General features: G+C 38.2%; 1 protein-coding gene across 1 annotated transcript in view; it reads left to right on the forward strand.

Annotated features, from left to right (window-relative positions):
• Window positions 1–25,936, forward strand: part of cux2b (cut-like homeobox 2b) — a 162,323-nt gene that overhangs the window by 112,015 nt on the left and 24,372 nt on the right. Inside the window, exons 4-8 of the mRNA XM_084138627.1 lie at window positions 4,797–4,875; window positions 21,934–22,065; window positions 23,726–23,846; window positions 24,719–24,795; window positions 24,882–24,948. Coding sequence (XP_083994753.1) covers window positions 4,797–4,875; window positions 21,934–22,065; window positions 23,726–23,846; window positions 24,719–24,795; window positions 24,882–24,948 — 476 coding nt within the window. The remainder of the gene's footprint in view (window positions 1–4,796; window positions 4,876–21,933; window positions 22,066–23,725; window positions 23,847–24,718; window positions 24,796–24,881; window positions 24,949–25,936) is intronic.

Consider the following 25,936-nt stretch of genomic DNA (forward strand, 5'->3'; position numbering starts at 1 on the left):
GTGATCGTCATGGTGATGATGCTTTCGTCTAATAAGTCATTATACCCTTGACAAATGAAGGCTGGAATGGCTCTTCATCTTGTGTAAATTCATAAGGAAATGCTTGTTGTCTCTTGCAGAATTACAGGGATTTATCTTTGCGTGATTATCCGGCCATATGTGAGACAGTCTGTGTGCAATTCATTCATGTTTTCAGTCCTGATGCTGTAGGAAAGAGAAAGAAAAAAACAAAATTGCGTATTTTTTTGTCTCCAATAAGATTCTGAACAGATCAGATACCAAATTAAAATATATTTTTTGGGTAATAAATAACTTTTTAATGTCAGTAGTATTTCACTCTTGTGTTTTGAGCAGCTCGACATGTCAAGTTCTGACTCAACCAATGGCATGAGTTTGGAGTGGGACTATTTTTTTGTCGGACCAATGGCAGATGAGGGGAGTTGTTTTGTGACTCCAGTGGTTCAGAAATGACAGACTTCAGCTTTAAAGTGAAAAGTCACATGAGTAGACTTGAATAGGTTTTGTAAGTGCTGTTGCGCAGCAGCATTAATTAAAGCGATCAGATCAGCAGATGCTCTGCCTTGTTTAACATGTCCTCACAGTAAGCATCACACACTCTTTCCTTGCGTTCACTGGCTTGTGTTCTTCGTGTGTGAGAGCTCCAGTGCTGATGGAGCAACTGAAGGCCATGTCTTTGAAAAAAGAGAAAAAAGAGAGAAACACAATTGCTTTTAGACAGCGAGCGCGGGAGACGATTGTATCAGTATTGATTCCTGTAGTGCTGCTGTATTCTGCATGAAGTTCATGAGGCAGCGGCAGAAGAGGACTGAACGAACAGCAGACTTGACATGATGCTTATAGAGCAGCTTCAGAATGACATAATGGGCCCTATATCTTGCACCCAGCGCAATTGACTTTGTACAATGAGGCATGCATCATTCCTATTTTGCACCCGCGCACAGCGGACTTTTCCCTCCACAGACGCATGTCGGTAAATTAGGAAATAAACTTGCGCTCCCGGGGGCGGTTCAGCGAAAAGAGGAGGCGTGTTCCGGCGCAAACGTTCCCTGGTGCTATTTTGCAGTTTCAGAAAACAATTCTGTCACAGACCAGGAGAAACCTAGTCTTGCGTTGCGCATGTTATTCATATGCTATTTTGAGGGCACATGCTTGTCCATAATGTAGCGTGTGCACAACACACATACACTTTGCTTCTCTCATCTACAGACGCAGCAGTTGCCATTTTTGCAAACCATACATAATTACAAGGAAAAATATTAACACACGAAATCATTGTTGTGTCCATGAAGATGTGAAAAAATAGGCATAAATCTAGCTTACACATTTACCCAAATTATCATACGCCTGTTTAACCGAAGCTAATTTGGGTGTGTTTCTCCATCGCCAATGTCACTTCTCTGTGTTTTACGGCCCTGACGAGAACGTCGGTCTCCTCGGCTGTGAACCGCTCCTGGCGTGCATCTGGCAAATCCGCCGTTATAATAGCAATCCACCATGGAACAAGCGCGCCTGCTCTTAAAGGGAATGTGAGATGATGCTCTGATTGGTTTATTTCACGTTACGCCCAAACCAATCCTATAAATAATGAAGCTACTTCAGACCAACACATTTTAGATTTGCGTCGGCACAAGAGTCATTTATCCCGCCGGTATAATAGCAACAGCGCCCGAGATCCGCCCACAAAGTTACTTGCGTTTCGCGTTTGATACTTGCGTTTCAGATCGTTAAAATAGGGCCCTATGTCTACTATTTTCAAAGAAAGTATAAATGTGTGCAGAATGCAGATTTTCCTACTGCATTTGACTAAATGTGCAGCATGCAACAGCACGCAGAATATTGTATCCCACAATGCTATAAATGAATGCTATACTGACTTAAATGCAAAATGTGATACTAGTATCAATGTGTGTTGCATGTTGCATAGTGTTTTACATAATACTGCCTACAGATTTTAATTTCTCAGTGTCAATAAATCTCATGAAGAAATGACTGGCTCATATTTCACCTCAAAACCAATAAAAATAAATTATATTTTGCATGAAAAGAAAGCCTATTTTTTAGAACTATTAAGATTGTTTTCTTTAATTAATAGAAAAAAAATGCAGTGATGAAATAAATTAATTTAAATCAGCCTAAATTAAAGGCAATGTACAGCAAAAACAATTTTTATGCATAAATAATTAATTTATAATTTGTTTAGCATTGTATTAGGCTTCTATAAACACACTGTAAAATTATTTTTGAATCAGAGATTAAGGTGTTTAATAATGATTATTTATGTTTTATAATGTTTAATAGTGATTAAGTTGCCCTATAGTAATTCTTTGAAAAGTTTACAGTAATTTCTTCTTCTTCACGAAAACCATCCAGACAGATCTAAAATATAAACACTTATAATAGCCTTACCATAGTCAATCAGGGTATGACAAAAACATGTTTTGGAAGTATTGATCGTATATTGACTCATTTAAATTTTGTTAATTTTTTATGTTTTGTAAATGTTTTGTTAATACTTTAGATTGTGGGCTGAAATATGACCCAGATCTGTTCTTGACACTTTTCACTCATGTGTACTTCACAGTATGCAGGATTGTAATGCAGCCATTGACTTCTCTTCACCCAACACACTTTGATTTATAAAACATCCTTTGAGTCAAACATTAATGACTTGATTTGAATATAAAGGACTTTGTGTTTGATTTGAGTCGCAGCCGCTGTGAGTCTCTCTCCTCCCATCACAACTGGCATCAAACCCGCTTCACCCGCAGGCCTGTCTGCTCGTATTTCACATGGGCAGCAAGCGTCCCGTCAGGGTTTTGAGCAGTAACCTCCCCTCCAGTGTGCACTTGAATCTCAATGACGGCCCGAGTGTTGTTTCTGAGGTTTTCTGTGTGGTCTTTGCAGCTCTAACCCACATTATCCACAGGCACAGGTGCCCTCTCTATGGGGCCAGGTGGCGGCCCATTCTGCTCCCGCTCTTTCTAAATGAATCCGTAATTGGTTTGAGTCACCTGTGGAGAGGAGAATAGCAGGGGTGACGGGTCGGGTTAGTCGAGGTTGTGTTTGAATCTGACCTGGCTTCAGTAGTCCAGCACAGACTCAGAGCTGTCAGCAACCCTTTTCTCTTCATTTCTGTCTCACACACACACACTTTCTTGTACATCTATCTTTATGAGGACATTCATTGACACAATGCAATCTCTAGCCGCTTACCCTAACCTTACCCATCACAACTAAGTGCCTAACCCGAACCCTGACCCTAAACCGACCCTTGACCTAATTATAACCTTATCCCTAAAACCAAGTCTTGACCCTCAAACAGGCCTTTAAAGGAGAACTCCGGTCAATTTTAACATTGAGCTGATTTTTTTGTAAATTTGGAGTGCTGTCAATACAGAGAACAACGACAAAAATCGGTGTTGCCTACACCGTGTTATCCTCTTTTTAAAATTTGCACCCTGTTGACTTCAATGGGGCAAGTTTTAAACCTGCTTTTAGCCTCTTAACATCCTTGATGTGTCATTACAAGTGCACAGCCAATGTGAGTGATTCCTTCAGAGTGAACACGGGTGAATCTGACTGCAGTAGATGTGAAAGATATGAATAAAAGTGATGTTAATTCAGCCAGCGCACATACCTGTATTTACATCCTGTTTTCGGTCGAAGTCCACAGTAGTCGATTGTCGAGTTCTCCACTGTTGCTTAGTTACCTATGATCACGCGCGTGAACAGGATGTAAATACAGGTATGAGCGCTGGCTGAATTAACATCACTTTTATTCATATCTTTCACATCTACTGCAGTCAGATTCACCCGTGTTCACTCTGAAGGAATCACTCACATTGGCTGTGCACTTGTAATGACACATCAAGGATGTTAAGAGGCTAAAAGCAGGTTTAAAACTTGCCCCATTGAAGTCAACAGGGTGCAAATTTTAAAAAGAGTATAACACGAGTTCTCCTTTAAAGGGCTCTCAGAAACCGGACAAAATGTCCTCACTTTACTCTCTTTGTCCTCACTCCAATGGTCTGTCCTCACAAAGATAGTTGTACAAGTACACACACACACACAGCCTTGAACAATAGTATGCTAAGTTTTTGTCACATGACCATTTTTACATTGGAATTGTTTGGAATTACAGTGGAGTTATTTAGTTTTAATATGCAGTCCAGTTTTAAAATATTTTAAAGTCAACATAAAATCAAAATTGACCCTATTTACTTTGTTTGCGCATATTACTAGTCTTGTGGTGAACAATTGGAAATTCACTTGGAAATGCGTCACAACAATGGAGAAAAGTCATGTGCATCTTCCGGTTCACGGGGACTTTAACTTTTAGCAGTGCAATTAAACAAGTCTGGAAAAATCACAGTTGATATTATTTATGGTTTATTCATCAGACTTGAAGTGGAAGTTCATTGTGAGATACAGTATTCTGTACATGTATTATTAAGCCATCCATGATGCACTGTACACACACTGCAGAACTGCCTCTAAACACACCGTAGTGAGTGTTGTGATGAGTGTGAAGCCGGTTGAGTATCTGCTATATTTTTCGCAGTATCGGATGCTTTGTTGCATTGGTGAGTTTATTAGACAGTTTTCCTCGAGAGCCATCATACTAATGTTTTTCTGCGCTTAAGTACTGGAACAAAGTTTATTTGCAGCTCTGCGGTTTCAACATATGGAGCAGAATTATTGATTGTAATGTTTTCTTATGTGTTGCGTGGCCCTTAAGTGTGTGCTGGATTGATGAGCTCATCTCTCTGCTGCAGGTGGTTGCGTTGAGCCAGCGCAGTAAGGAGGCGGAGTCTGCGTTCCTGGGAATATACAAACAGCTGATCGAGGCCCCAGGTGAGCTGCACACCTGCCACACACACACACACACACACACACACACACACACACACACACACACAGAGAGAGAGAGAGAGAGAGAGAGAGACCTGCAGAAACAAGGAACATTCATGACTCAAAGGAACACAACTAGCCTATAAGAAGTAACTTGCATGAGATTGTTCATTTGATTTTTGATTTTTGGGCAATTAAACATCAGTTAAAAGCGTCATATATCATGTAAACAGGATTTTTCTTCCTCTTTTGAAGTGGAAGAGTTTGATGTAGACACACACAACAGAACAATCATGAGCTCTTTTGTTTACTATGACCACCCATCTTTATACATAAACATACAGTTCAGTGTTATTTATATGCAAATATAGTATTTATTAACATTTTGATTTCGCTTTTATTTTTAGATTTTCAGTCTTTTTTATTAAAATTTTATCACATACTTTTGTCCTTTTATTAATATTTCTATTTAGCTTTAACTTATTTTTATTTCAGTTTTAGTCAGTTTCATTCGTCAACTTAAACTTCTTTTATTTCAATTAGTTGGCAAGAATTTTTTTCTAATTTTCATTAAAGATATAGGATATATAAGACTATATTATTTATATATATATATATATATATATATATATATATATATATATATATATATATATATATATATATATAAATAAATGTATATATAAATATATAGATAAATAAAAATATTAATATTTTATTTTATTTCAGCTTTACTCCAATTAACGAAAATAATTTTTAATCTAACTTCTTAGATATGGACGTCTTAAAGGTACAGTCACAAATGCTGACAATGTTTTTTCATCTCATATTTATATTTTCTTTTATTTCAGCTTTATTTTAATTAACAAACTAATAATTTTAATCATTAGTTAACAATAACAACACTGATTTAGTCACTTAGTCCACTGTATTAAAGTGCATGTTTCCATGAGCTCATTAGCATATATTAATAACATATTTATTTATTTATTTTTTATTACAGACAGAACAAGTAACAAGCAAACAAAGTGTGGCATTAATTGGTAACGGGATCCAAAAATTATATGAAAATATTTTAAACACATTAATGACTTTGTGTTTTTTACCAATTTCAGTGAAGACATAAAGCAATCAAATTCTACTCTAAACATCTTAAAGATTGGGGATGCATTTACATATTTTTGTTTATAAAATTTTGCCAGCAGTATAAATAAATTAACAATGTATTCAAGACCTTTGTTAACATTGTTTTCATAATACACAATAATATCCTTTAATGTAAAATAGTATTTAATCTTAGTATTTAAACACCTATTTGGTAACTTGGTTTGCTCTGATGAGGTCATATTGATATGGACATCTTAAAGATACAGTAGCACAAACTGTCTGTTAGAACATGATCATGCAAGTAAAACTAAATTATGAGTAATATAAGATAGTATATAGTATATAATTATAATATAGTGTTTAAGAACGTGTAGAAAGTGCTTGTTGGAGTGGTTTGGTGTCGGGTGGGTCCATATGGTCTCAGGTTCTGATGACTGCAGTGGGCCAATCAGAGCTCAGCTGGATGTGAAATGTGGGATTGATGAGGAGTGTGGAGCAGAGGAGAGACGATAAGAGTGAAAGAGACACAGACGGGAGACAGAGGACAGGGGGCTGACGCTAGGCCGTCCTATCAGAGATCACAGAAGGCTTGATGCCACTCTTTACACAGTCATTGGGTAATGGAAGCTTCTTCTGGAGAGATAAACTCTGTTCTCAAACCTAGGGAGCTGCCTACCTAGACAGCATTACAGGTGTCACAGGTGCACTCCTGACGAGACAGCTCTTTAACTCTTTCCCCGCAAGCATTTTATTTAAAAGTTGCCAGCCACCGCCAGCATTCTTGATCATTTTAACAAAATTGAAGATTTACAAGGTAATGGAGCCTTTTATACATTTTCGTGTTTCTTTAGAAATAAACAATGGACAAATAGAGTCTTTAAACGCCTCAGATGTAAAGTTATTCGCTGTCAAAATGAATGGGACGAAATGAACAGCAGGTGATGGCTTGCTAACCAATGGCAGCCCCCGGGGAAGGTACGCTTTCCGGGTGCTGGATTACCCCCTTGGTTATCGCTTGTTTCTGCAGCTTCTTCACCTGTGTTTTGATCAGGACATTCTGTACTCTTTCAGTAGGTGTCATAGCGCCCCCTACCGTATAACAGTGAAAACATGGAAAGCTGTAAATTTAAAAAGTTAAAAAGGCAACTTAAAGGGATAGTTCACCCAAAAATGTTGTTGCGAAGTTGTTCTGAGTTGTATGAATTTCTTCCTTCTGCTGAACACAGAATACAAACAGTTGCTGACTTCCATAGTATGGAAAAAAAGCCATCAAATGTTTAGCTATGACATTCTTCACAATATCTTCTTTTGTGTTCGGCAGAAGAAATAAACTCAAAGAAAGAACAACTTGAGGGTTAGTAAATGATGACAGGATTTCGATTTTTGGGTGAACTATCCCTTTAAGGCAACTTAACTAGACGGCGATCCCAGAATGCATTCTGACTGACTCAGTGAATAAATCCAAGATGGTGGATAAGGCAACCTATATGTCATTCAGTGCTGAAAACTAATGATTTCTCGGTGTGATTTAAAGTCTATAATTGTAACCACTGTTTGTGTGTGCAGCATATGCTTATTAAAGTATTGCAGCGTTGATATGTGCAATTGAAATTGTGTTTTGTGCAAGCAGTGCGGCCTACAGTATGCAGAGAACCCAGTGAATAACTCCATTTGACCTTGTCTGTGGCATTTATTATTATCATTATTTTTTGGCTGGCTCATTTTGCACAAAAACACGTTCTGATTTGCATGCCACCAAGGGTGACTGTGGTTAAACGTGGCTAAGGTTTCCCCCCAAAGCCGTGGCCATCAGATGTCATCGGTCTCGTGTGATGCGAGCGTAACCCGGCGCTTGACCCTCCCTGTGAAGAGCTACGTTTTCATCGGTATCGACCTCTGACGGATCTTGCCATCTGTGAGGGTGAGCCTGTTGTCTACAGCAACCTATTAATCTGTTCCTTCCTCTGGCTTTGAGCAAGGTCACCCCCCCCCACCCCCCCCATCATCCCGGGGTATGAACCGTTCCAGGTGCATAAAGGACAGTAAACCCGCTCAGCTTCCAGAAACACCAACATGCTTGTGGATTGTTGATCCAACATGTTTGTGTTCATAATCAGAGCACAAACACAATCTGTCTTGTCTTGTATAGCAAAGTGCCACAAATCAACAATTATAAAAAAAAAACTGTTTTAAAGGGTTTACATGCAAACCACTAATCTCACGCCAATTCCTACGTATTTTACGAGGTGGCTAATCCGTATGAATTCATATGACCTCACTCGTACAAATGTGTACAATGCCTTAAATAATGAGGCTTACTTTTCTAGAATCTCCGAATTCATACGAATTGGGCAACTCGTAAAATATGTACGATTTAGCAAAAATCATACATATTTTACAAGTTGCCCAATTCGTATGAATTTGTACGAATGACCTACGCCTGACCCCGCTCCTAAACCTACCCATCACTGGGGTTTACACCGATTGTATGAATTCGTACGAGTGTGTGCATGCACATGTGAGTGTGTGTTTGTGTGTATGTTTGTGTTTGAGAGTGTGTTTGTGTATGTTTGTGCGTGCATGTTTGTGTGCGTGTTTGTGTGTGCGTTGTGCGTGCTTGTGTGTGAGAGTGTGTTTGTGCTTACGTATTTGTGTGTGAGAGTGTGTGTGTGTGTGTGTGCATTTGTGTGTACACGTGTGTGTGTGTGTGTGTATACCAAAATAAAAAAATCTTTGTATACTTCTCATAAAATGTTATTAGGGTTAGTATTGTTGATTGTGGTGAAAATGACATCATAATTTTGGGTACAAAAAACTTTTTCAAAATATATTGTGTGGTGAAAAAATGTTTCACAATAAAAATGTAAAATATTTATTTAATTTTTTTAAATAAATATTCAAATATTCAAATGAGTTGCCCAATTCGTACGAATGACCTACGCCTGACCCCGCCCCTAAACCTGCCCATCACTGGGGTTTAGACAAATTGTATTAATTCGTACGAATTGGTCGTGAGATAGCGTTGGAATTTCCGAAAAATACTTTTATTTTCCAATAAAGATGAGTTGTCAGATCAGGGCTGGGCGATAGGATGATATAAAATGATGATCCTCCGAATTGTAAGAAAAACTCTTTAGAAAAGTAAGCCTCATCATTACAATCAGTGTGGGATGAATTAAGTGCTAAAGTTTAATATGTAGGGTTAGGGTTGCCTATAACATATTTCCATCCAGGTAAATCCCGATGGTTAAAATTCAGTTCTGCTTTAGCAACTCAAACCCGTTTTATGTGATCATGTCATAATCATGAATCTGTACCTGTAATATTTATTCCCCAGTACTGTATTATGATTCTCTCCGTGAGGTTCTCTTCAGATAAACGCGTATCTGACCGCTGTCTTTAAAGCGTTAGAGTCCTGCGACCGCTGCTTTAATGCGCCGCTTGTACGGTATTGATAAAGTTAACACAAAACATGCTGCTCATCTGTTTATCTACAAAGAGTTGAGTTTGTCTTTTCACTGCAGGAGGAGGCGAAGGGAAAATGCTGATGTTTCCTTTACGGTCTACATGCTAATCGCTCTGTGTGTGTGTCTTTTTCTGTCTGATATCAACGTGATGATGGCTCCCCGTTTCCACGTTCTTATGTTTTGCTCTGTTTTGCGGTTTTGTCAGCAATTATTGAATCCCTGATTGTTCAGCTGTGTATAATTATGAAAAAAATAATTGTAAAACAGATGTGAGTGTTTCTCCAGCTCTTGCACTTTTGGCCCTGTGGATGTTTAGAAAATAAACTTGCACTTTCACTAGTTTATTTCATTTGTCTACTACTAATGTGCGACATTGATTTTTATTTAATTTTTATTTCCGTCATTAGTGGTGGAAATGACATTTTAAACATTAGTGTCCAACTTTTTTTTCTCTTGCTAAGAGTAATTTAATAAAGTTTTGCATATTGTGACAAAATTACAGTCTAATTGGAAATGATGCACAATAAAACATTCTGTTATAATTTAAATATTATGATAAACTAAATATGATAATTAAAAAGTAAAATGTACCTTGACATTTATAAAATTATTTTGTCTAGCTTTGATAAAACACGATTAGTGTTAGTATTGTTGGTTGCGGTGAAAATACAACTTTTGTGTAAAAAACTTTTTCAGCAGTCTTCATAAAGATAGATAGCACAAGAATGAGTGTGTGTGTGCGCGCGAGTTAGTGTGTGCATGCGCATGTGAGTGTGTGTTTGTGTGTATGTTTGAGAGTGTGTTTGTGTGTTCGTGCATGTTTGTTTGTGTGCGCTGTGCGTGCTTGTGTGTGAGAGTGTGTTCGTGCGTGTTTGTGTGTGTATGTTTGTGTGTGCACGTGTGTGTGTATACCAAAATAAAAAAATCTTTGTATAGGCTACTTCTCATAAAATGTTATTAGGGTTAGTATTGTTGGTTGTGGTGAAAATGACATCATAATTTTGGGTACAAAAAAACTTTTTCAATATATATTGTGGGGTGAATAATTTTTTTAAATAATTATTCAAATATTCAAATGTCATTATTTGATCATAGTTGTAATTAAAAATATTTTTATGCAGAATTTTCATATTTTGGGAATCACAACTAAGAATGTATCTGGGACAAAGGTAAAACAATAAAATTAAAATATAAAGGACATTTCAGTATTAAAAATAAAATGATAGTAGAATTCACACAACAACAATTTATTTCTGTTAGTGTTAATAAAAAATCAACCTTCATGACATAAAAGCGCTTGCAGTTGAAGAAACATGTTCCCGGAAGACATACATGTAGTGTGTGTGTGTGTGTGCGCGCGTTCACCAAAATAACATGTTTTTTTTTTTTTTTTTATAACAAATTTAAACATTTTATTTCTTTGTCTGTTTCCACGATTCGCAACTTCCTCAGATCTGGCACTGGCAGCTCTCGAGTTTTGGCTCTTAAGGGAAGGTCTGTTGTCTGGTTTCTAAAAGCGTCCGACTCGGAGCGTCTCTGTTCTCAGGTGAATCTTCTGGGAGGCTCGCGGCTCACCTGATGTTGTTAACAGGCCATATGTTACACGTTCCCCATCCGAATCCCCTGCAAGAACAGTCATCAGAGCCTTCGCCAGCCGCAAATAACACACCTCTCGGTTATGTGTTTTTAGCGCCGTAGTATTCATGCCCCGCGGTCATATGGATGCTCTCCGTTTTCTGCATCCGCTTACTGGAGGAAAAACGGGTAAAGTCAAAGTTAGTCCCTCCTGAGGAGCGTGTGCTTGTACTGTCACTCAAAGGCGTCTCTGAATCCGTCTCACCTGGAGAGGCTGTTGCCAGGGGCGTCGCCGTAAGACACGCGCCGCGGGTGCGCGCTTTACCTCTGCCTGTGTTTTTGTACCCATAATCCCCCTGTGCCCCCCTCCACACCTCTCCCCTCCACCAGTAACCTCCCCTCCACACCTCTCCCTCCACCAGTACCCCTGAGGCAGTGTCTTGCTCTTTTTATGTCAGTCGAGAGCTCTGGATATTCAGGAAATCTCTGCATGTAGACCAAAACGAGCTCTGTTTGAGAGGACCGAACTTTAGCCGGCTCTGAAGACGCCTTTGTCATGAAAGACCCTGTAAACCTGCCGCTTTCTCTAATGAATGCTAGTGCTATTGCGCGGGCTAGTGGTGACCAGCGGTACTGCGCCACACTTCAGCAGGTGAACTTATTTACTCATTTTTAAACCTGAAAGCCTGGCTGACTTCACACGGTGTTCATAAACGCTTTGAAAGTGGCATCACTGATGTGAAACATGGGGTTTATATCCCCATTTTGAATGAAAATATGAAATTTGAGAGCTGTGAATCATTGAATTATGACTTAAATTTGGGCTTTAACTTTTAAGTGTTTTAAAAGTAGGCTAGTTTATACGACTCTTGCACTATATTCCAAGTTTTCTGAAGTCATTTGATGCTTTGTTTGAGGAACAGACCCAAATTTAAGTCATCATTCACTGGTAATCTTCCTCCGTATAGGCTAGCGCTCAAATCATTTGGGTTTAATATGGCATTTGCCATCACTGATGTCAAACATGGGGTTTATGTCCCCATTTTGAATGAAAATATGAAATTTGAGAGCTGTGAATCAGCGAATTACGACTTAAATTTGGGCTTTAACTTTTGTTTTGCATACTTTCAGACTCCAAAAAGGACAAAAAACTCCTTTAAAGTGTTTTAAAAGTAGTTTATACGACTCTTGCACTATATTCCAAGTTTTCTGAAGTCATTTGATGCTTTGTTTGAGGAACAGACCCAAATTTAAGTCATCATTTACTGGTAATCTTCCTCCATATAGGCTAGCGCTCAAATCATTTGGGTTTGGCATCACTGATGTCAAACATGGGGTTTATGTCCCCATTTTGAATGAAAATATGAAATTTGAGAGCTGTGAATCAGCGAATTACGACTTAAATCTGGTTCTGTTCTTCACACAAACTTGCCATGTGATTTGGAATAGAGTGCATGAATCATATTAACCTCTTTTTGGTTCTTTTATGATGTTTTTTGGTCATTTTTGGAGTCTGACAGTGTGTATCTTCATTCAGCGTTGATCAGCATCTCCTTTTGTGCTCAATAAATTCAAGTCATACAGGTCTGGAAAGACATGATGGCCAGTAAATGCTTGTGAACTATTGCTTTAACCATTCAAGAATTCAAAGTTCATGACAGTTTGAGATGTAATTTATCATCTGTGTATTGAAACGCTTACAGCGGGATGTATTTTTCACCCTGGTATAGTTCCCTCACACATCTGTAAGCCTCTTTATGTCACTGTTTTCATGGAAGAGTGGCAGTATTTTGTGTAGTTCATTATTTTCCTCTAGACTGAAGGTGAAACTCACATGAAATACTGTAGTTTTGCTCCCTAAAAAAACAATATGCTCAGACTTACCCTTTCATCTAGAAAATAAAGAAACATTGTATTCTGGTTGTTTATGGTCCCGAGGTCCTCCGGGACCGTGTCACATGTTTCATTAGTAGTTCACACTCTGGGTGTCTTACTGTTGAAGATGTGACTCTTTCAGGGGATTTTTCGCTAGAGATCCGTGTGTGTGTGTGTGTGTGAGAGAGAGAGAGAGATCTCTGTGGGCCGCTAGAGATTATGTACTGATGATTTGTAAGAGCAGTAATAAACACAAAGCCCAGGAGATGTTTGAGATGTTTAATAATGCATTATGTTCATAAAAGTGCTGCCCGGCCAATGAGTCCCTATAGAGAATAAGCCCACAGGGAGAAAACTGAAGTGTGTGTGTGTGTGTGTGTGTGTTTGAGAAGGTGAGTTATATAAGGCTTCACGTGTCTCAGAGCATCTTACAGTACACTATATCCTCTTGACAGACCGTCATGGAAATAATGGCATTTTTAAGTGCCTTGCCTGATGAAATAACAGTAAATTATATTAAGAAATTATAGAGTTTGTGTGCATAGAAATGTGACTGAATACAGTTTCCTCAAATTTTTTGGACATATACAAATGCCTTTGCATTAAATATCAAAATATAAAACTCCAGTTTTTACAAAAAATATACTAAAAATTCTAAACGTCCTTAAAACAAACAAAAAAACAGCAAAATTATGTCAGATTATGTTTTGAATTAAGCTTATTTTTCAGCTCATTGGCATTTTTGTAATAATGAGAGGTCTTACTCATTTACACAAATCTGTTCTTTTGAACTTTTCGTTTCAAAGCACAGATTCAGCAAAACCGATTCACTTACTCGTTACACGCTCTAAAACGCTCCAATAAGCCATAGCTATGTTTACAACTCATAATGCTGTTTACTTTTTTTGATCAAGCTTTATGAATAAGTTTTTTTATTGCAATTGTAAGTGTCCCAAAGATCAGCTCATAAAATGAAGTCATTTAGGACCAAACCAAAATTTGCATTTAATTAAGCATTAATAAAATTCATTAACACCAGGTGATCTTCAGTTCAGTGAGTCTGTGAGATGTTAAATCGTTAAATATATTAAATCGAGAACCGCTCAGAACAGCCGAGTCTGATTTGTAAGCAAATCTTTTGGTTCATATCCAATGCATGTTATAGACAACTCTACATTTTGTGAGGTGTATTTGCAAGTCAGTCTTGTTTTAGGGATGTCGAGCCAAAATGTTGTCAAATGTTTTGCTCGTAAAGTGTGTAAATGCATCTTTGAAATCAATGGCACTTGCTCTGATATTCTGATTCAGACATTTGAAGTGTCTTTTTTTAAGTTCAGTCTCTCACAGGTGGGGAATATGACTTGTTTTGCACCACATTTGTTCATATAAAGCCATTGGTTCCTCATGACTCAGATTCACGTGGCACTAGACGTCACCACTCCTGTAATCATCCTGGTGGCCTTCAGTTAATATTCCAGAGTTAACACGAATGCTTGGCCTCTCTCGACCGATCCGTTGGCTTTCCTCTTGTTTGTATCCTTCATCTTTTATTGAGATCACTCGTCTCTCGCGGAGCCTCACGCAGCTGCTCCTCTGCGCCGCTTTCAAGCGCACTTCACAGCTGATTCTTATTGATGTTTGTCCGACTGTGTCCTTCACAACGCCACTAAAACAAAAAGGCTTTGAGAGGCAAGTTTGTCTTTCAGCGCACGCAGTCGTAGGAAGAGACGCATCTCTCTCTTTACCATCGTTCTCTCTGCACGTTATTACTTTCTTCATCAAGGCTTTTGCAAAAGCATTTATTATGACTGCTCGAGTATGAAGGGCAAAGAAATGTTGAATGTTAAAATGAGAGGAATTTAAGTTTCAATGATGTTTTTCATGGAACATTTAAGATCAGGTCACAGTGTTCCCATGGTTGTGCACAGACAAAAACGTTAAAATATGTCACATTGATGGTGTCCGATGAAAATTTCATATTATTGTGAGATGTTATGTGATGTATACTGTGGTACTGAATGATTTCACAAACAGACACAGATAGATAGATAGATAGATAGATAGATAGATAGAAAAGAACCATGTCTAGAGAAGTGAAGTCTCTCTCTCTCCCTCTCTCTCTCCCTCTCTCCCTCTCTCTCTCCCTCTCTCCCTCTCTCCCTCTCTCTCTCTCTCCCTCTCTCCCTCTCTCCCTCTCTCCCTCTCTCTCTCTCTCTCTCTCTCTCTCTCTCTCTGTCTACACACACACACACATACATATAGTTCTCTGAATATATACTTGGAATAAATTGGCACTTTTTGTTTAGCTTAAAGAAGTTGACTTGTATTTCTTGTATGATTTGTGTGCAACACTAGAGTTCATCCCCAGCAGCTCGTCTGACAAGAGACAGTTTTTGAACTTTGCGCATCCACTTGATAGCCAAAAAAGACGTGGCGCTTTTTGAGTGTGTATTTGAGAGGTACAAGGGGAAAAAAAAAACTTAAAGCGCAGCCTTGTAAATTAATTTGTTCGTGTTGTACGATGGGCGCACAGCTGGTCTCATTAGCATGCACACAACAAATAATTATAGCAAAGCTTTTTTTGCAGTCGGCGCTAGGCTAATGGGCTTGCTGGGTTAATTATGTCAGAGCGTAATTACAGAGGGCCCAGAGAGACGCGCGTGCTCCCCGCTGCTAATGACGGTGTAGCGCTGACAGGGCCGAGACAGACCGCCCTGACACACACCTGCTCACGACCGGAGTGAGCGTCAGAAGCGCACGCTCTCGTCTGCAGGACGCGGGACGGGGATCGATGGGGTTGGGTCATCAGTCGGGGGATGTTGCATCAGGCGCGGAGAGTTTAGGCCGTCGTTTTATCAGGTGTGAGGGAAGATAAACTCATGAAAAGCATCTTAATTAGAGTTGAAAGCAGGAGACAAAAAAGTGGAACACAGTTCGGAAAAAATGTCATAAAGTATCATAAAGTTTTGACTCAATGTTGAAATCAACATGTCCACATCACACCAATGAGACACACACACCTAAAAATCTGCAAATTACTGATGTGAAGATCATCACTGTTTATTATTGAGAATCTGAAGTAGATCTTGGTGACTCGTTGAAATACCGTCCAAATGTTTTTGAAAGAGTCTCTTCTGCTCACTAAGGCTGCATTTATATGATCCAAAATACAGTAAGATTAGTTATATTGTGAGATTAGTTATATTGTGAAATATTATTACAATTTAAAATAGCTTTTTTTCTATGTGAATATATTTTAAAGTGTAATTTATTCCTGTGATGAAAGCTGAATTTTCAGCATCATTACTCCAGTCTTCAGTGTCACATGATCCTTCAGAAATCATTTTAATATGATGATTTGATGCTCAAGAAACATTTCTGATTATTATCAATGTTGAAAACAGTTGTGCTGCTTCATATTTTTATGGAAACCTTGATTTAAAAAAAATCTGGATTCTTCGATGCACAGAAAGTTAAAAAGAACAGCATTTATTTGAAATTAAAAATCGGTAACATTTTATAAGGTCTCATTTGTTATTTTTTTTAATGCATTAACTACATAATTAATAATGAGAAATACATTTGTTACAGTACTTATTAAACTTTTTTAATGTTAATAAAAATACAGTCGTTCATTGGTTGTTCATGTTAGTTCGCAGTGCATTCGTTAATGTTAAGAAACTTTACATTTTAATAATATATTAGTAAATGTTGAACATTAACTTTAATTAAGATCAATGCTGTAGAAGTATTGTTCATTCTTAGTTCATGTTAACTAACTAATAAAATCTTATTGTAAAGTGTTACCCAAAACTCTTTTGTAACATTATAAATGTCTTTACTGTCACTTTTGGTCAATTTTATTCATCCTTGCTGAATTAAAGTATTAGTTTATTTATTAAAAATAAATAAATAAATAAAGTACTGACCCCAAACTTTAGAATAGAAGTATACGTTTATGCATTTGGCAGATGCTTTTATCCAAACTGATTTACATTTTATTCAAGTGTTTTTGTTTTTGTTGTATCACTTCATGCATTCCCTATAAATCGAACTCATGATATTGGTGTGCAAGAACCGTGTAGTTTGAGCTTCAGGAACACAGGCTGGGTTCACACACAGATTAGTGTTCACTGCATGCTGTGCACTGTATACTTCTTTTTGAAATCGTCTATGAAACGATATTCGGCATGCAGTGATGGAGAGTAGTGTGCGACATCATCGTCATGTGACCTCTTATTGTGCATGTTTGATTCTGCATGTGTTTCCAGTTGTCATCTCAGAAATAAACACTGTTTTGGCTTTACTTCTGGTAATTCAATAAAGAAGAATTAGGTTGTGTATCAGTACATCCAGCTGAAATAACACCAGTATGGTTATGTGTGGGATAACATACTACCAGAAACATTCCCCAACCGCTTTATTCTCATATTAATGTTCTGTACACATGTTGAAATTGATTATTTTGTTTATTTGTGTGCATGGTTATGATTTATAACAGTCTATAAGGGGAGGTTGCTGGTATTAGTTAACATGACCCGAAGGCAAACATCCAATCAAGCGTAATGAAGTTATGGAGAAATGAGAAAACGAGCAGTGTATGTACATGGACTGTTAAAGGACAGATTCATTAAAGATAATCGGCGATCTGTGATGTCCAAACCCAGCGCGGGCCTGAACGACACTCGTCCTCCTTTACCTGCCATTAACACTTCATTTAATCAGGGGATGATTGCATATGATTTGAGAGAATATGTGTGGCACTCTCTAATAGTAATCAACATGAATAAACTTTACAGCACAAAGCAAATTGGACAGAATGAACGTGACAATTATTTTAGTATTGCAGCTCTGACATCATTTTTTATGGGGGAAAACAAATTAACATGCGATGAAAACTGATTTTCCAAAGTGTTTCCTCCATAGACATATTTACTTATACTTGGAGTTTACGATGTAATATATTTTTCCCAAAAAATATATATTTATATAATATGTATGTATATATATGTATGTATGTATGTATGTATATATATATATATATATATACAGTGAGGAAAATAAGTATTTGAACACCCTGCTATTTTGCAAGTTCTCCCACTTGGAAATCATGGAGGGGAAATCAAATTGTCATTGTAGGTGCATGTCCACTGTGAGAGACATAATCTAAAAAAAAAATCCAGAAATCACAATATATGATTTTTTAACTATTTATTTGTATGATACAGCTGCAAATAAGTATTTGAACACCTGTCTATCAGCTAGAATTCTGACCCTCAAAGACCTGTTAGTCTGCCTTTAAAATGTCCACCTCCACTCCATTTATTATCCTAAATTAGATGCACCTGTTTGAGGTCGTTAGCTGCATAAAGACACCTGTCCACCCCATACAATCAGTAAGAATCCAACTACTAACATGGCCAAGACCAAAGAGCTGTCCAAAGACACTAGAGACAAAATTGTACACCTCCACAAGGCTGGAAAGGGCTACAGGGAAATTGCCAAGCAGCTTGGTGAAAAAAGGTCCACTGTTGGAGCAATCATTAGAAAATGGAAGAAGCTAAACATGACTGTCAATCTCCCTCGGACTGGGGCTCCATGCAAGATCTCACCTCGTGGGGTCTCAATGATCCTAAGAAAGGTGAGAAATCAGCCCAGAACTACACGGGAGGAGCTGGTCAATGACCTGAAAAGAGCTGGGACCACCGTTTCCAAGGTTACTGTTGGTAATACACTAAGACGTCATGGTTTGAAATCATGCATGGCACGGAAGGTTCCCCTGCTTAAACCAGCACATGTCAAGGCCTGTCTTAAGTTTGCCAATGACCATTTGGATGATCCAGAGGAGTCATGGGAGAAAGTCATGTGGTCAGATGAGACCAAAATAGAACTTTTTGGTCATAATTCCACTAAACGTGTTTGGAGGAAGAAGAATGATGAGTACCATCCCAAGAACACCATCCCTACTGTGAAGCATGGGGGTGGTAGCATCATGCTTTGGGGGTGTTTTTCTGCACATGGGACAGGGCGACTGCACTGTATTAAGGAGAGGATGACCGGGGCCATGTATTGCGAGATTTTGGGGAACAACCTCCTTCCCTCAGTTAGAGCATTGAAGATGGGTCGAGGCTGGGTCTTCCAACATGACAATGACCCGAAGCACACAGCCAGGATAACCAAGGAGTGGCTCTGTAAGAAGCATATCAAGGTTCTGGCGTGGCCTAGCCAGTCTCCAGACCTAAACCCAATAGAGAATCTTTGGAGGGAGCTCAAACTCCGTGTTTCTCAGCGACAGCCCAGAAACCTGACTGATCTAGAGAAGATCTGTGTGGAGGAGTGGGCCAAAATCCCTCCTGCAGTGTGTGCAAACCTGGTGAAAAACTACAGGAAACGTTTGACCTCTGTAATTGCAAACAAAGGCTACTGTACCAAATATTAACATTGATTTTCTCAGGTGTTCAAATACTTATTTGCAGCTGTATCATACAAATAAATAGTTAAAAAATCATACATTGTGATTTCTGGATTTTATTTTTTTTAGATTATGTCTCTCACAGTGGACATGCACCTACGATGACAATTTCAGACCCCTCCATGATTTCTAAGTGGGAGAACTTGCAAAATAGCAGGGTGTTCAAATACTTATTTTCCTCACTGTATATATATATATATATATATATATATATATATATATATATATATATATATATAATTATTAAATTATTCACAATTAATTGAATTATGTGTGCTACTTGAGATTCTATATAACTATCATAATTCTTTTGACTTCCATCAGTAAATGATGACAGAATCTTCATTTTTGGGTGGTGTATTATATATGGAATACTATGGTATTTACATTTTTACTCCAAGAATACCCTGTTGTCAAAAAAAGCATGATAGTAACATGGGACTTTTTAAGGACCTTGGAGTACCATATATACCATGGTACATAAATAAATAAAAAAAAAAAAAAAAAGCTTTGGTGGCACCATGATAGAATGATGGTTTATGGTAATTGTATGGTACATTATAAGGTAATATACCATGATACTGAAATTCATGTACTTCAGGATTTACTTGGCTTTCTATATGATATATTTCCAAAATACCATGGCATTTGTAGTATCATGTAAATAGCACGGTACATGAATTTCAAAAGTACCATCCAAAAATCAGATTGTAATGCTATGTTATTTTGAAACTTACCATGGTACTGAAATTCATGTGTTTCAGTATTTACTGGACATAGAATATCATGGCATCTACTGATGTACAACTAAAATACTATGGGACCATGCCGGGAAAAATAAATATAAATAAAAATGTTGTATTGCTTTGTACGTGTGCAAAAAGAAATATCCCTTTTGATACTGTGTTATTGGTTTCTTTCCCTGGAAATTAAGCAGAAGCCACATGTAATACGTCTCTGGTTTGATCACTTCCCAGTACAGTTGAATCCAGATGCATCCAGACATCATTCAGATGCACAAACACACACTTTTAATATCTCAGCGGCTTCCGTAATGTGATTTCTGCCGTCTCACAAATGCATCAAGTTTGCAGAGTTTCTCTGATTGAGGAGAATCTCTGCTTGCGTTTGAGAATAAAGCCTGAAGGGTTTGATCATTAGAAGTTTAAAAGACAGCGATAAAGGAGTCGATGCGCAGAAGCGCACTGATTTAATCCGTCGTCTTTGTGTAAAAGGAGTTATACTACTCTTAAAAGCAGTGTCCCAAGTGACTGACGCAATATCCACCGTGCTTTTGTAACAAAGCGCACACATGCATGCGTTCTGCATTTATACCGGCGCTCTAAAGCTGTTTTTATCATCCTGATTTATTAAATGCGCCACTCGCCCTCGCGGCCTCCCCGCCTGACCTCGATTCAGTCGGAGGAAAAATCAAACCGGAAATATCTCCAGTCCGCGCATTTCCAGGGATGTTTTGCAGCTACGAGAGCGGATCTGTCTCCAGTTGAGCGGATCAGGACCCCTGTCGCGCAGGATGAAAGCCGTCACGGGTCGAGGAGGAAAAAGAAGCGATTTCCCTCTCCTTTTGGAGTGTTGAAAGACTTGCATCTCCCCTCCCCGTGTCCCATGAGCCTCCTCGGTTCGGGGAGTCACCTCCTTTGCCAGGTACACAACAGGAGCACGACTCCTCTCTGAGCCGCGCAGAGCTGAACTTTTTCAGGGGAAGAAAGGGAAGACGGAAGATTAAAAACAGCCCTGTGATGTGGAGAGCCGAGTCGCCTCCTGAGGATTCCTGGCATAATAATTTAAATGATCAAATGATCCAGAGGAGACTTGTTAGCGCAGAAACAGCCTCCTAGTTGGCCCCATGGGCCCTTCACTGAGACACATGCATTGCAAAACAGCTCCTCTGTTGTGCTAAAGAATCTCACCTTTTTTATATACATATATATGCTATTTCTTTTTTGGGTGACTTTTTATCCTCTTCTACTTGGTTGGATTTGTCTAGATAAGTATTTGGGAGCAAGTTAAGCAGCTGAGGTATGTGGTTTTTAGGCCTGATATCGAGGGAATATCTTGATTTGAACACTTCACAATAAGGATCCATTTGTTAACATTAGTTAACTACATTAACATGGAAATAACCATGAGCAATTCTTCTAAAGCATGTACTAATGCATTATTAAAACAAAAAATTGTATCTGTTGATATTAAGCAAATGTATTGCTCATTGTTAGTTAATGCATTAACTAATGTTAACTAATGGGACCTTATTGTAAAGTGTTGCTGATGTTTTTAATAGGAATGATGACAAATTAAATGAGCAAATCCGCAAAATCCGGTCATTTCAATAGGAATCCACAGGATCAGGAGTTTCACAAGAGGGTTTAATATTTCCGCACAGATTCTGATCATGTTAAAGTTGGTTTGGTTTTAGAGTGACTTCAGTGTGAGCGGTGTTACATGAATCGCTACACTATTGACTGTGGACAACGGCGCTGTTTTCGCCCCGTAACCGCGCACTGGTTTAGCTTTATGTCTCTTTGAATGTGTGTGTTGGTACAGATCCGGCTCCGCTGCTGGAAGCCACACAGGAGCGACTGGCGGATCTTCAGCGTTCGGCCCCTAAAGGAGAGGCTCTGGACACACAAATCTCTGAGAACTGGAGGAGACACCTGGAGTGCCTTGACAAAGCAGGTCAGAGTCCACACACACACACACACACACACACACACACACACACACACACACTCACTCTCTCTCTCTCTCTCTCTTTCTCTCTCTCTCTCTCTCTCTCTCTCACACTCACACTCACACTCACACTCACACTCACACTCACACTCACACTCACACTCACACTCTCACACTCACACTCACACTCACACACACAATGCACACTCACATACACACACACTCACATACACACACTCACTCACACACACTCACATACACGCACACTCACACACACAACACACACACACTCACATACACGCACACTCACACACACTCACATACTCACTCACACACACACAAAACACGCACACTCACTCACACTCACACCCAGATACAACACCCACACACAACACACACACACTCTTTCTCTCTCTCACACACACACACACACACTGTAAAATATAACATACTTTCACAGACACAATCATTTGCCTGATTCTCTAACTGGGGACTTTTGATAGATTTATAATGTAACTTCAGACTAGCCTTAACCAGTTCATGATTTAGGAATTGATTGTTGAATTATTTTTGCATATCTACAGTATTCATACATATCTATGTAACCGTATAATGATTACTGGAGACTTTCAGTGTGATTTAGTTCAGATCATCATAGATGCTGTAGACTAATCATAACACAGACTGAAGTAGGTCGACAGGCTCATGGTAATATATCCAGTGCTTTTGAGAAATGTTAGACATTTACATTTATGCATTTGGCAGACTTATTTGGTTTATCCAAAGCGACTTACATTGCATTTCAAGGTACACATTTACATTCTTATCAGTTCTTGACTAATAGACATATACTACTGTTCAAAAGTTTCGGGTGGGTAAGATTTTTTTATGTTTTTTAAAAGATTTTTTAAGGCTGTATTTATTTGATCAAAACTAAAGTAAATACAATAATATTGTGAAATTGTCACGGGGCTGGTTGTATAAACACAATAAGGTAATATTTAATAAATCCAACGGGTAATTCGAACAGGAACAGAGCCACATACAGCACCTCCACAAATGCTGACACCGGACCCGAACTGAAGCAGAACTGAACAGATGTACAGCTGATGATGATGATGATGATTGATGAGTGCACAGCTGAACAGAATTAGTGCCTGTGACAACAAATGAGTGACGAGGGCAGACGATGATGAAACATAACGAGTCCAAACTAACGTGATCGTGACTGTTTTCTATATGAATATATTTTAAACTGTAATTTATTCCTGTGATCAAAGCTGAATTTACAGCATCATTACTCCAGTCTTCAGTGTCACATGATCCTTCAGAAATCATTCTAATATGATGATTTGCTGCTCAAGAAACATTTCTGCTGCTTCATATATTTTTGTGGAAACCATAGTTAAAAAAAACAGTATTCATTTGAAAAATTTGTAACATTATTAATGTCTTTAATTTCACTTTTGATCAATTTAATGCATCCTTGCTAAATTAAAATCTTAATTTTTTATTTTTTTTAAACGTACTGACCCCAAACTTTAGAACAGTATTGAAACTTTATAGTGTTTTAAACTATTTTCTTAACACTGTTAGGTTGCACTTGTTATTCCAAAAAGAATGTGGCCTGGTGACAATGTTACAACGTTTAAACAACTGTGTTTAGAACACACAGAGGAGGGGCCTGTAACCGTGGAGACGGGGGAGGCGTCGACCCAGCGGCCCATGATGACACCAAACGGCACACAGAACACCCCGCTCCAAAACCACCAGGACCCGCAGGAAGGGTATGTAACACACTGGAAGATCTGACAGAAGAAGTCCCCATGAAATCAAAATTTAAGTTTTTCGGCTTTTAGTATGAATTTGTTAGTCTTACTGTTATCTATAAGCTAGTTCGCTCCAAAATAATGACAAAATTTGCGTTTAGAAGATATAAGCATTCAAAACTCACAGTCTCTCACTTCCACCAATATGATCAATGATTTTGATGACATCAGCTTCTGATCAGATTTTCTGTCCAATCAAATGCTCTCTAGAATCTGAAGCCCCGCCCCCTACATTATAAATAGAAGCTACAGCTGAAATCAGTCACTTGTTCACACGTTCACTATTTTCTACATGGTGAATGGCATATAACGGCTTTGGCTTCTACGGTCTTCCTGTTTCAGTGGAAATTACGTCAACATAATAAACAATACTGTGCATATCATGGCTTTACTGCATACTGTCTCTGCTGTATACATACACAAATATATATATATACTACATTTGTTGCGTTACCTATGCATGTTTAATTCAGTGAGTGGTGTCTAGTTGTTAAGTACCTAGTATCATTTTTTTATTAAATGATAATTTAATTTTTATCAGATTTTCAATCAAATTGTATGTAAAAATGTTAAGAATTGTGAATGATATGCAAATTCATTGCATTATGGGATTCTGCATCTCACACAGTGCTTACATACGTCACATTTCGCAAACTTTACACACTGCAGTAGTATGAGTAGTGTGCTACTGTAATCCGGCGCCGTATAAGATGTTCTCATGAAATCAGCTGTTGGTTTCCAGACATCCATTCAAGCGGCTTCATCATTCCTCAGCGCGGGTTTCAGTCACTTCCTGTTCTGATCTCTGCGATGTCTCTCCGTTTCCACAGGGAGGAACATGAATCAGACATTTCCCTGCCTGTCAGACTCGGCCAGGCTGAGGACCGGATCAAAGCGCTTCAGTCATGTAAGATCCATATCAAACACTCAGGTCATCTGAGGCTTGATATGAGGTCAGAGGTCAGTAATTGCACCCGTGTCTCTGTCTTACAGCGCTGACCTCGGCCCGAACAGAGCTGCAGGAGCTGAGGTGTAAATACGACAAGGAAAAGGCGGAAAAGTAAGACGCTTAATCACTGTGGCGACTGAAAACATGTGTCCATATTATGCTGATGTGTGTTGTGTTTCCTTTCTTTGTGATTTCATCTCAAGCTACATGTTTGATTTGTCTGAAGCGGAGCATCTATTTTCCCCTCTGTTGCTTCTGTGAAACACAAAACCTCCATTACCATTTCCAGTCTCATCCAAAATTTAACTTCTCTGACCTTAGTTAATAAAGGTTTAAAGTTAGTCAAATACACAACCTAAACCAGCTGACATGGGTTCAAAATCTCTCCAGACTAGCACTTTAGGTGCGCACACGTTAGAGTTCGGGTGCATTGCATTATGGGATACCGCATCTGTTATGTACTTAACAAAATACTTTGCACATATACACTACAGGTCAAAAGTTTTACATCGGTAAGATTTTTAATGTTTTTAAAAGAAGTATCTTCTGCTCACCAAGGCTGCATTTATTTGATTAAAAAATACAAACAAAACGTCATATTGTGAAATATTATTACAATTTGCCATATTATTACAATATTTAAGTGTAATTTATTCCTGTGATCAAAGCTGAATTTTCAGCATCATTACTCCAGTCTTCAGTGTCACATGATCCTTCAGAAATCATTCTAATATGATGATTTGATGCTCAAGAAACATTTATGATTATTATCAGTGTTGAAAACAGTTTTTTACATTTTTATTTCATGATGCTATGATGAATAGAAAGTTCAAAAGAACAGCATTTATCTGAAATCTAAAGCTTTTGTAACATTAAACACTACCCTTCAAAAGTTTGGGGTCAGTAAGAATTTAAATTTTATTTTGGGGGAAAGAAATAAAATAAATCAATACTTTTATTCATCAAGGATGAGTTAAACTGATCAAAAGTTACAGTAAAGACATTTATAATGTTAGAAAATATTCTAAATAAATGCTGTTCTTTTGAACTTTCTATTCATCAAAGAATTTTGAAAAAAAATTGTACACAACTGTTTTCA

The sequence above is a fragment of the Abramis brama genome, assembly GCF_963993115.1.
Source record: "Abramis brama genome assembly, chromosome: 16".
Classification (NCBI taxonomy): Eukaryota; Metazoa; Chordata; class Actinopteri; order Cypriniformes; family Leuciscidae; genus Abramis; species Abramis brama.